General features: G+C 45.8%; 1 protein-coding gene across 1 annotated transcript; it reads right to left on the bottom strand.

Annotated features, from left to right (window-relative positions):
• LOC101842198 (zinc finger protein 175) lies at window positions 1-12,066 on the bottom strand. Its single transcript, XM_040736228.1, is given in 7 exon segments — window positions 1-1,293; window positions 1,295-1,852; window positions 1,854-2,620; window positions 7,360-7,431; window positions 7,669-7,795; window positions 8,945-9,147; window positions 11,893-12,066. Coding segments are annotated over 6 exon segments (1,779 nt in total). The 5' UTR covers window positions 9,017-9,147; window positions 11,893-12,066; the 3' UTR covers window positions 1-1,110.
• Between the last annotated feature and the right edge of the window lie 394 nt (window positions 12,067-12,460).

Raw genomic sequence — 12,460 nt, 5'->3', positions numbered from 1 at the left:
TATAATTAGGTCTCTTTATTTAATAACATGGATAAGACCCAAAGTTGTAGATCTCTATGACACAGGGCAACAGGATATCCAAGAATCCCTGTGAGGGGCCAGCATTGATAGTGCAGCAGAAACCAGAGGCCTCCAACCTGACCACTGGACTCCTTGCAATGAACGATTTCAAGTAAAACTACATGGACAAAAGGGTTTACTGCACAACTCACTGTGTCGCACTACAGCTTCCATGACAAGATTGGCTTTCCTTTCTTTTTATTTTATTTGGGGTAGGGGGTGGTTGCAAGGGCAGAGGGTGGATACAAAGGGATAGGAAATGAACAGGATCAAGATGCATGATGTGAGAGACACAAAACTGTTGTGGAATATTCCTTTACACTGTGACTGGTTTAATGAACAGCTGAATGGCCAGTAGCTAGACAGGATTTCCAGGCACAGGGGCGGCTGGGAAGGGCAGGCAGAGCTAGCAGGATAGACATTATGAGATGAGGTAAAAGCCACAAGGCAGAAAGCAAATTATAAAAATGGGTTGATTTAAGTTATAAGAGCCAATTATTAGAAACAAGACTAAGCTATCAGCTGAGTTTCCATATTAATGATAAGTCTGTGTCATTCTTTATGAGCTGTTGGTCTCAAAGAAAAACTGTCTACAAAAATTAAAAAGTTAACATGCCTTTAATCCCAGAACTAGGGAGGCAGAGGCAGGCAGATCTCTGTGAGTTTGAGGCCAGCCTAGTCTACAGAGTGAGTTACAGGACAGCCTCCAAAGCCACAGAGAAACCCTGTCTTGGAAACCCCACCCCCAAAAAAGGAAAGTTAAAAAAATATTGACAAGGAATTGACTGTGGTAAAGCCTTCCATATGCTCACAGTATCTGTAAGTAAGAACAGTGTGAGGTAGGAGTCCCTGCGTCTACTGAAACCTGACTTGTGTCTGAAGGACTTTCTGCATTCAAAACCCACCTCAGGTCTCTCCACACAGAACGAACCAGGCGAGCCTTCAGTTGTTGAAAACTTTCCTAGTCAAGTACCCGCAACATCTTCTTCCATTTCAACTTGGTTCACCTTCAGCTGATATGTATGAGGCAAACTGCACACACATACAGCACTAAGGGTTCTCAGCAGCGTGAGTTTGTTGGTGAGATGACAACTGTGACTTGCGCAGAAAGCCTTTCCCACATCTGTCACAGAGGAAAGGTTTCTCACTGCTGTGAGTTCTACGGTGCACCTGCAAAGAAGACCTGCCACTGAACGCTTTCCCACATTCGATACACACAAACGGTTTCTCCCCCCGTGTGGGTTCTTTGGTGCTCATTCAGTTGGGCTTTAGACGACATGGCTTTCCCACAGTCACCGCACGTGTAAGGCCTCTCCCCAGTGTGAATCCTCTGATGTGTGCTGAGAACTGAACTGTGGCTGAAGGTCTTCCCACAGTCCGAGCACATGTACGGTCTCTCACCAGTGTGTACTCGGCTGTGTATCTTAAGGTGACATTTCCTTCTGAACGACCTCCCACAGTCACAGCATTTGTAGGGTCTCTCACCAGTGTGAATTCGATGATGCACGGGCAGGTGGGATTTATTGCTGAACAACTTCCCACAGTCAGGACATTCATAGGGCTTCTCCCCTGTGTGAAACCGACTATGCTTCTTCAGGTCTGACGCATAAACAAACATTTTCCCACAGTGGCTACACGTGTAAGGCTTCTCCCCAGTGTGAGTTCTCTGATGTGTGGTGAGGACTGACTTCTGGCTGAAGGCCTTCCCACAGTCAGAACAGGCATAAGGTCTCTCCCCTGTGTGTACTCGAAGATGCACCTTCAGGTGAGATGCATAGCTGAAGGGCTTCCCCACACACATGGCACTTGTAGGGCTTCTCCTTTGTGTGGACTGTGGGATGCAGCCGCAGGCTGGATGGAGGACTTGTCAGTGATTCCACACAGTCAGGGCATTCAGCCGTCTCTCCTCCATTTGTCCCTGGATGAGAACTCAACCGAGACTTCTGAAGGAAGGATTTTCCACACATGTGACAAATAAAAGGTGTCTCTATAGCGCTGGTGATTTGCTCCTGACACAAAGCAATGTGTTTGGTATATTCAGCTGGCTGGTCCTGAGAAAGAATTTCATGCTGCAGAAGTGGTTGCTTAGGGCTGAGAATTTTTTCAAACTCTTCACCTTTAAATGCTTTCTCTTCCCTGTTAGGAACTGTGCACACAGCATTAGAAGGGTCTTGTGTGAAGAGCTGGCAGCGTTCAACAGTGCCATTAGGTTGCTTTGTGGAACTGCTCTGGTGTTCACTGTTTGCTTGCGGGTTAGAGTTGGGCTGCACAGTTTTTTCTACTGAGCAGCATTTTGGAAATCTCTTCTGGGTAGAAATGAGGAGGCGGTCTACAGGAATGGATCTCCCAGTTCCTTCACACTCACAACTATAGTCACTTCTCAGTGTTTTCGGGTTGAGGAGTGGGACCTGGTTTTGCTGATCTGCTTTTGTAGGGTCACCATCTTGCCCCGGTTCCTCTATAATGGAACAGTATGAATCACATTTAGTGATTTCTTTTGACACATCATTTGGAAACGCAGCTTTCCAAACTTGATGTGCTGCGTCACGCTGTGATTCCCCTGTTAGGAAGAGATGAAGAGACAGACACAGTGAGCATGGTGGAGGAGGAGCCAGAGTCTGAACAAAGAAATCAGTGTCAGACGTAGTGATGCTGTCAATGGTGAGAAATGCTATCATGGCTCTTATAATATGCCAACGCTTACATAATATAGCACCCATATGTGCCAGGCGACTTTCTATGCTGTTGTACGACTCTACCAGAGTTACTGTATCCAGGGTAAACATCAGAGTGAACAGTTGTTTTCTAGGAGTACTTTGACCTTGTGGAAAACAGTGATTGTTTTCCATGATTTGTAGAACTGTATTTCTGAGGGGCGTTACAGCCTTTGCATGACTTTGGTCACAAGATGCCTCCGGTACACCTGAGGCTCTTAGATTACTGGGTACTGTAAATGGTACACAGTGAAGGACTGAAGTCACCAGGGATGTGATGCTTTCCTTTAGAGGGACACATGGGTTAGAGTAGGGACCTTGGCCTGAGGAAATACTTTATCCGGAAAAAACAACAACTTTGTGTAACAATCAATCAATATGATTCTAAGGGTGGTTAGAGGTTCAGTTCAGTCTGTCAGAGGCTGGACCTTCCTGCTGCCACACAGGTCTTAAAATTTCATGTTGCAGTGACCGCTTTCTTTGACTGACTCTCGTAACATAGAACACCTAACACTATGAAGTGAATACATGAGCTCATCTAATCCTCACAACCATCCCACATGAACCTATGCCCAGGGTCCTTATTTTCCTCATGAGGAAACAGATGCATCAGTCAGTAGACAAGATGACTTAGATAATTTATTTGGAAGACCTGGTTTGGTGAAAGACAACTAACTTATGCAAGAGGCCTGTGATACAGAATGATACGTAAGTATGGGAGAAAACGGACATGGCCATTACTTACATCAGAAGAAAGGGATGTAAGCAAAGTACTTCATTAGCTCCAGAGAAAGCCTATGACCATTTTCTCACCTGGTAAAGTTTTCTTTTTGTTACATTTTTTCTTTCCCTCTGTTTGTAAGGATTAGCTACATACTTCACACATGCTTGCAAGCCCTTCCTCCTGAACTTTACATGCCCAAATTATTATTTTTGTGTCTTATGTATCTGTTTAATGTTTCACAGTTGTACATTTGTTCACTCATGCATGCGGAGGCCAAAGGTTCAGTGTCTTCTTCAGTCACTTTCAACCTTATTTCTCAAGACAAGGTTCACCAGTGAATCTGGAAATCTCCATTCAGCTGGACTGGATGCTAGGAAGCCTCAGGGGTCCTCTTGTCTCTGCCAACCCAGCCTTGGAATTAGAAGAGTAAGCCACTGTGCCCAGTTTTTATGGGACTGTTAGGAATTGAACCTGGGTCCTCATACTTGCATAGCCACCTGCCTAGACTGCCCAGTTTTTGTTCTGCTGCTGTGTGTGCAGTTTCCTATGTGACTGTATATGGGTGTGTTAGCCTGTATGCACACTTGTGGAGGCAGAAGCAGACTTTAAGTATCTTTCTTTTATGGTTCTGTAACTTACTGTGTGCGGTGTTTGTGTGCTCACTATTGTATGCACATGTGGAAGCCAGAGACCTACTTTGGATATCTTTCTCTATTGCTCTCCATTTATTTACTTAGTTATTTTTGAGACAGGGTGTCTCATTGAATTGAGAGCTCACTATCTCAGCTGGACTGTCTACCAGGCCCGATATCCTACCACCAGTGCTAGAGTTACAGGCATACAGGCTTTTCTACGGGAGCTAGAACCCAAACGCAGGTCCTTACCGCCGCACAGCAATCATGCTACTCACTGAGACATCTCACAAGCTACAACCACCTCAGTTTCTTTGAGACATGTTCACTGAACGTGCAAGATGCTGTTTTGGCTAGACTGGCTGGTAGATCTAGAAAACGACTACTGTCCTCCTGTTTTCATCCCCTAGCATGGGAGGAACAAACTCTTAAATACCACTTGACACACTACTGCCATCACTTTTCCTTTTGATGCTGCGTTGCCAATCCTTCAGCACCCATATGGGATAGTATAAACTTTGCACCACAGGGATTCTGAAAAGCTTATTCATAAATTGCCAATATTGAGCTGAAAAGATGGCTTAGTCGTTTAAGAGCACTTGCTACTCTTGCAGAAGACCCAAGTTTGGCTCCCAGCACCCACAGCATTCATATCCATCTGTAACTCCAGTTCCAGAGGAGTCAACACTCTCTTATGACTTTGCAAGAACCAGGCCACACACATGGTACACAGGCATACACGCAGGCAAAGCACTCATAAAATAAAAATAAACACATCTTTAAAATACATTTTGTTTCTCCACTATATCTCAACAACCTCAACATAAAAATGGTCAGTTACTCCTAAGCACTTAGTCATATCCTGTAACACAGTGGTTCTCACCGTGGGTCATGACCTGAATGACGCTTCCACAGGGGTCATAGATCAGATATCCTACATATCAGATATTTACATTATGATTCATTTAATAGCAAAATTACAGTTATGAGGTAGCAACATAAATAATTTTACGGTTTGGGGTCACCATAACATGAAGAACTGTATTAAAGGGTCTCAGCATTCGGAAGGTTGAAAAACACTACTCTAACTCAACTAAGTTTGCTTCATCTGGTTCTTTATTCCAATTCAAAATTACTTTATGAATAACCATTCCTCATGCCCCCAAAATCAACTCCCATGTCATGGTCTACAAGAGCTAGTTCCAGGACAGCCTCCAAAATCACAAACCCTGTCTTGAAAAACAAACAAAAAAAAGTGTATACTAGAAAACAGAGCAGGAGCTGTGAAGTAATAAACTCAAGGACAAAAGCAAGAAACTAAAATTCCTCCTATGGAAGCACTTTCTAAGTTGGATGAGGATGACCCCAGTTTCCCATGTCTCAAAAATAAGGAAGGGGACCATTCACAGGACTAGTCCTCTAAGTAGCTAGATACGGCAGGAGGTTTACCACACACAGAGAGACTGTAAAGGCTAACATAGACATCACCACAATTCAAATGTGAGGCCTGTCCTGGTTTCATTCTGTTGCTGGGATAAAACACCCCAACAAAAAGCAATTTTGGGAAAAAAAAGACATATTTTACCTTACTATTCTAGGTTATACTCCATCATTTCAAGAAACCCAAGGTGGTGGGAAACTGAAGTTGGTGGGAACATCACAGGCACGTGAATAGACGAGAAAGACTGAACACATGCACACTATTACTCCTCCCACTGCCTCACTTCAGTCTATGACCTGACTCCAGGCAACAGTGCTGCCCAGAGCTGGGTCTTCCCATGTCAGTTAAGAGAACTCCCCAGAGACATGCCCACAGGCCAACCTAGGAGACAGTTTCTCATAAGAATTTTTCCAGGTGGTTCTATGCTGTATCAGCTTGACAAAACTGGCCGCAAGAGGACCAAGAGATCAGCATAGACTGGTTCTAAAAGGCGGTTCCTATAAGAAAGTATGATGGGCCCACAAGATAGCTCGGTGGGTAAAGGTGCGTGCCAGCAAGCCTGATGATCTGAGCTTGATCTCTAGGAGAGAACTGACTCCCTGCAAGTTGTCCACAGAGCTCCACAGGGGTGAGTGACAGGTGCACACCTAAGAACATAAATATAAACATATTGTGTGCACACACACACATAGTAAGGAGTGATTGCATGGGAACACACAAAATAGGAATATGGTGTGCCATAATTAAGGGACACAAAAGATCCAGGATGAAAAAGAACATTGATGAAGGGATAAATAAATGGGATGAAAGAATTAGAAGACCAAAGAAAGATAAAACATACAAAAAAAATAAACATAGAAAATGTATTTACATAACAGATAAGACAAGATGCTCTAAATAATTATAAAAAGACATTACAAAAGGGCCTGGAGAGGGCCGGGCGTTGGTGGCTCACGCCTTTAATCCCAGCACTCGGGAGGCAGAGGCAGGTGGATCTCTGTGAGTTCGAGGCCAGCCTGGTCTACAGAGCGAGTTCCAGGACAGCCTCCAAAGCCACAGAGAAACCCTGTCTCGAAAAACCAAAAAAAAAAAAAAAAAAAAAAAAAGGACCTGGAGAGATGGCTCAGTGGTTAAGAGTGCCTGCTGCTCCTCCAGAGGTCCTGAGTTCAGTTCCCAGCACCCTCATGGGTGCCCATAACCATCTATAACTCTAACACTCTTTGGGCCTCTTCTAATACACACACACACACACACTCTCTCTAGAATACAAAAACAAGGAAACTTTTTTTTGGTCCAAGGCAGGGTTTCTCTGTGGCTTTGGAGCCTGTCCTGGAACTGCTCTATAGACCAGGCTGGCTTCGAACTCATAGAGGTCCACCTACCTCTGCCTCCCGAGTGCTGGGATTAAAGGTGTGCACCACCACCAACACCTGGCTAGGAAACATTTCTTTTACTCATTACACAAGCAATATATTAACCGCATCTATAATGTCAATTCTTGACAACTAAGATGCACAAACACAAACACAAATCCATGTGTGACTTCTTGTTTCATGATTTCCAAACATGAACTGAGAATTTGTACAGATCATTAGAAGGAAACTTAAGCAAATATCCAGTAACCATCTTTCTGTCCCTATTACAGGCTCATAATAAAATGTCGTACAGTGTTTACTAGGAAAACTGGGAGTAAGGGGCAATCTAGGTGCCCATTACAGAGAGGATGAGTCAGTCAGTAGGCTGATTATACCTCTCAACTACCTACCTCACCTGGTAATAGTCACTCACCTTGACAAAGACACCTCTGGTGTGAGAAATCAACTTTCTTCATCTTGAAGTTGGCCCTTGGCCTGGGATACCCTGTGAATTGCAAGGATACTGAATTTGTTGCATCTTCTTAGGCTTTAAAGGGTACCCAATAAACTTTGTACTGGCTAACTGCAAAAGTCAACATTAAGTAACACATAAGAGGTGCCCAATGGAGTGAAGAAGGCACAAAACAACTAAGAAATCATGACAGATTTCTGATATTCCACCAAGTTTTGCTAAGAGAAAAATATAAGACCCATCCTGGATCCCCAGGCCAGCTGTGCTCACCCACTGCCAAGAGGTGACTGTAGACCTCCAGCATCACGTCCTGGTACAGGCGTCTCTGGGCAGGGTTCAGGTACTGCCACTCTTCCTGGCTGAAGTTCATAGTCACATCCTCAAAGGATACCAATCTCTGTAACAACAGAAAAACAAAATGAGTAACCATATGTTTTTAGTGATTCCCCCCCAGTAAGTACCATTAAACTTTCCACAAAAATATTGATTTCACATTTTATGTTCAGGCATAAAATGTGAAATCAACATATATTGTGAAAGACAGTTTAAATACCCTGTCGCCGGGCGTTGGTGGCGCACGCCTTTAATCCCAGCACTCGGGAGGCAGAGGCAGGTAGATCTCTGTGAGTTCGAGACCAGCCTGGACTACCAACTGAGTTCCAGGACAGGCTCCAAAGCCACAGAGAAACCCTGTCTCGAAAAACCAAAAAAAAAAAAAAAAAAAAAAAAAAACCCTGTCATGTATTGTATACTATGTCTCACCCACCCCCATTGAGGACAGAATTTCTCCACCAAATTTAAGCAGGAAGACAGCTATTAAGCCATATTATACCTGTCTAGAATTGTGTGGGGTTCCTGGAGTTCAATGCTACAGTATGAACTTCTACTCTTAGAAAAAAACCCAGACTGGTAAAACAGCAAACGTGAAGACTCAGCATGGGCTACAAGGGAGCATTTTACAATTATACACGGAGAAAATGTTGGGGGGGACAAAGTAAGGAGTAGCTGTTATGCTCTGTAGAGCATAGCAGCTTAAACTGTAAAGGAGATGCTTCAAGTAGGATAGATCACCACTTTCCCAAGAGAGAATGAGAGTGTGGAGGTAGGAAAACGCACAGGTCCAGAAGTAATAAAAACTCATCAGCTAGACACAACTGGGCGGGGGATGATTTGGAGATACAGGTCTCACAAACCATCATCGATGCTGGAGGCCAATAACACAACTGCTCAAATTGCTCATGCCTCTGGAGGCCACTCCTCATCTGTGATCCCATAATTAAACCAAAAAAAATCTCTGTATCACCAAGCTGGACTTGGATGTTCTCTGTCCTGCCAGTCCCCTCTATCTGGGCTGAATAGAAACAGAACTCCCCAGAAAGTCACAGAGGAGCAGACAAACCCAAACCCAAGAAGTAGCACAATGAGCATGTCATGACAAGATGAGGAAATGTCCTCTTAGCCTGAGAATTGAGGTTGCCTCAGAAACAGAGCTTACAATCTGGTACTTCCAATGTCTACACTCTAGTTGTGGAGAACAGAACCTCACCGCACATGCCCCATCCTGCTCCTCTGCTTCCAGTCTCTGGGGCTTCTGGCAGAAATTCACATCAGTAGACATGTCCTCTGTGGTGTCTACTCAAGGTCTTGGACTTCCGCAGGATACGAGTGAGCATGTGGAGCCTCTGAGTAGAGCTGACTAGCAGAACTCAGCTTGGTTGTGCTATGAATGACTTGGCGCGACCCAGGAATCTACAAAGATACAGAAAGTCCTGAAAAGTCATTGACTGTGGGGCACAAGTCCAACATTTGCATATGAAGTTTTAGCCCTACCTGACAGGCATCATATAGACACTGCAGAGTAGTGGATAAGGCTAAGAAAAGTCCAACTCTTTCTCTCTCTCTCTCTCTCTCTCTCTCTCTCTCTCTCTCTCTCTCTCTCTCTCTCTCTCTCTCTCTCTCCCTCCCTCCCTCCCTCCCTCCCTCCCTCCCTCCCTCCCTCCCTACAGTCTGTGTTACCTGGCTGTCCATCTGCCTGCCTCTGCCTCCTGAGTGCTGGGATTAAAGGTGTGCGCCGCCACCGCCCAGCTGACCAACATGTTCTCAAAAGGTACCCAGGCAAAGACAGCACCCAAGTTTCGCTTACTTAAGGGCCAAAGGACACATTCCTAAAGACACCTCCTAAGAAAGTAACTCTAATGGTTCATCTTCAAAATCAAAGCACCCTGAACCAGCTTAGCTCCAAGGTGGACAGAAAACATTAGACTCCTGCTAGTGTCTGCTACCTACCCCACCTCCAGAAACAACTTTAAATATTCAGAGTAGAAAATTACTTAAGCCAAGTTCGCCTAACAGCAACCAGCACTTATGACAAGGTCACATATCTGATAGCTTTAAAATAAACAGGAAGTGAAACGCAGGGATGAAACCACAGGGGGTCCTTTTTGAGAAACAGAAGAGAAAGTGGCAGCAGGAGGGGTAAGATCTCACACAACGGTGTCTTCCTGATTTCTTAGCCAATGAGGGAAAAGAAACTTCTTTTTTAATTTTCTGGGACCTTCAATTTACATGATACACTCCTGTAACCCAGCACTCAGGAGGCAGAAGCAGGAGAATCGCTGCCAAGTTTAAGGCCAGCAGGGTCTACTTAAATATACCTTCACTCTGGCTTACTTTTGCTTGGCTGTCTCTACCCAACTCCCACCACCTGGGGAACCTGCCTGACCCCGTCTGTTGTACTGTTAAAAATAAGTTTCTGACTCTGTTTCCCCGGAACCTGACCTGCCCCAACTCATGAACTTGACTTGTTATGGGGAACACTCAGCCCCGTACCCCTCCTTGATCACATGACGGCTATTGGCCATTGCTTCTTTGAGATTTTTCTGTACTTTGTTACTGCTCCATTGTCTTAGGTGAATCTGCTTTGCAAATCGGGCTGTGGCAGTGTATGCCTTTAATCCCAGGACACCGGAAGCAGAAGAAGTCAGATCTCTGAGAGTTTGAGGCCAGCCTGGTCTACAGAGCGAGTTCTAGGATAGCCAGGGCTACACAGAAAAACCCTGTCTTGAAAAAGAAACAAACAAATAACAACCAGCCAGACAAATGAAATAAATCTGCTGTGCAACTACTCACAATTTTACCCCTTAAAGGGGCCCTAAGAAATGGACTCAGGATTGCTCTCTTCAACCTGACTTTGGAGTCAGTCATTGGTCAGCTCTTGGGAGCACCCCAATATAAATCAAGCTTGCTTCAAATTTGGCCGAAATTGTAAGAGTGGTCTTATTCTTGCCTGGCGGAATTAACACATCCCCTTCAAGGCCCAAAGACAAGCCATTGTCCTAAATTCAGTCATCGTTAATTCCAGAAACTAAAGCCTCCCGAGAACACCCAGAGGAGCACAATTAGGCTTGAGGGCGAGGCTTCATTGTACAGCAGAAATAAACACCATGGAGGAAACAGATTGGTCCCCTTGGGCCTAGGACAAGGAACAGATTAACAAGGTAAGGGACACTCTGCAGGACTGGGCTAACAAGAAGATAGGCAGAACACATACACACCATGACCCGGACTTCCTAAACATCTATGTACACGTGCAAAAACCAAGGGGAGGATGCTTACTATGCTAAGCAGCCTCCGCTTTCAGAGATCCCGCCGGGACTCCTGTAAACGGTGGGTACCACCTCGTAAGGGAGCCACCACACCCCGCCAGATAACGTTTATTATACAAACCCCTTGACCAGCAATCCCAAACCAATGACACAGGTGGGTCACTGGGTTCTCTTCTAATTTGAAGAAACACCCCTCCTCTTTCCGCTTTTCACCAAGACTAACTGGTCTTTTCTACCTGTTGGGGCTGCAGGAGGCCAAACACCTGTCTACAGCACCATGCTGCTCAACTGCGGATCACAGAAGCTTGCCAGTTCATAAGGATCCCAAAGACAGGCCAGCACGGACCCACCCACACACCTTCAAGGACCCCAATACTCAAAACTGGCCACGGGAATTAGTAAATTTTAATTTTTTTCTTTCTCAGCACCAGCTGCCTGTGGGAAATACAACGCGATTGGGGAAATGGCCCGAAGCCCCGCTTCCCCGGCACCCCAAAGCTACGAGCTCGCACAGTCCCATTCCTCCTAGCAATTCTGACACTGCTTAGGCTTGGGCAGACCGAGGATGCTGCGGCCCCGGAGTAAGTCAAAACCGTGCATAAACTCATTTTCCATTTTCATCTACTGCTTCTCCTCTGGCAGGCGGACTCAAGCCAGGCACGGGCTACGCAAACATTCCCAGTCCGGAAGGCGGCGCGGTCGCCCTCACAGACACCAGCCCAGGCTCACAACAGCAGGCTCCATCGCCTCCCTCAGCAGCCTTGCTCTCCCAGCTCGCACAGGGCCAGCCCAGCTCACCCACCGCACCTCTCTGCAGCCGCCTCAGCGGTCGCTCGGCACAAGCCAGCGCTCGGCAGCACAGCGTCCGCCCCGCGCCGCCGCCGCTCACCTCGCCCTGCACCGCAGAGAGCGCTGCGCACAGCTCGCCCGGACGCGACTTCCGCCCACGGACGCGCAGAATTCCCCAAGTTCAGAACCCAAACTCTCACGGCGTCCTGGTAACGATAACAACAGCTAACCACGTGAAGATCTAAGCGGAAATGGGTACTTCTGGCCACACCTCAGCCTTTCGCCCATTCCCGGCGGAAGTCGGTATTGCGCATGGCCACTACTGCTTGCAGTTACAGAAGTAGTAGTGCGCATGCCCATCACCACTTGGGACCTTATGCTTTGCCAATAGTTATAATGGTGTACATTCTGATTCCGTTTTCCTCCCCGAGGCATTGTCACGGCCACGTCCATGTTCCATTATGGGGAACTCACCGTCAGAATTCTCATTTCCGTACACCCATGAGTCATGTGGAATGTCACAGACTATAAGTCTGAAGCTGTCTCACGACAGGGGATTTATTTTCTATGTGGGCGTACGTGTAACTGAGAGACAGTGATATTTCATATTCCTAGAATTTCTCCATATTTGCACACGGACTTAATACCTTCTTTTTTTCTTCTGATTT

This window comes from Mesocricetus auratus, unplaced genomic scaffold (assembly GCF_017639785.1).
Source record: "Mesocricetus auratus isolate SY011 unplaced genomic scaffold, BCM_Maur_2.0 Super-Scaffold_100054, whole genome shotgun sequence".
Classification (NCBI taxonomy): Eukaryota; Metazoa; Chordata; class Mammalia; order Rodentia; family Cricetidae; genus Mesocricetus; species Mesocricetus auratus.
The sequence above is the reverse complement of the archived record's forward strand: the minus strand, read 5'-3'. Positions and strand labels throughout refer to the sequence as shown.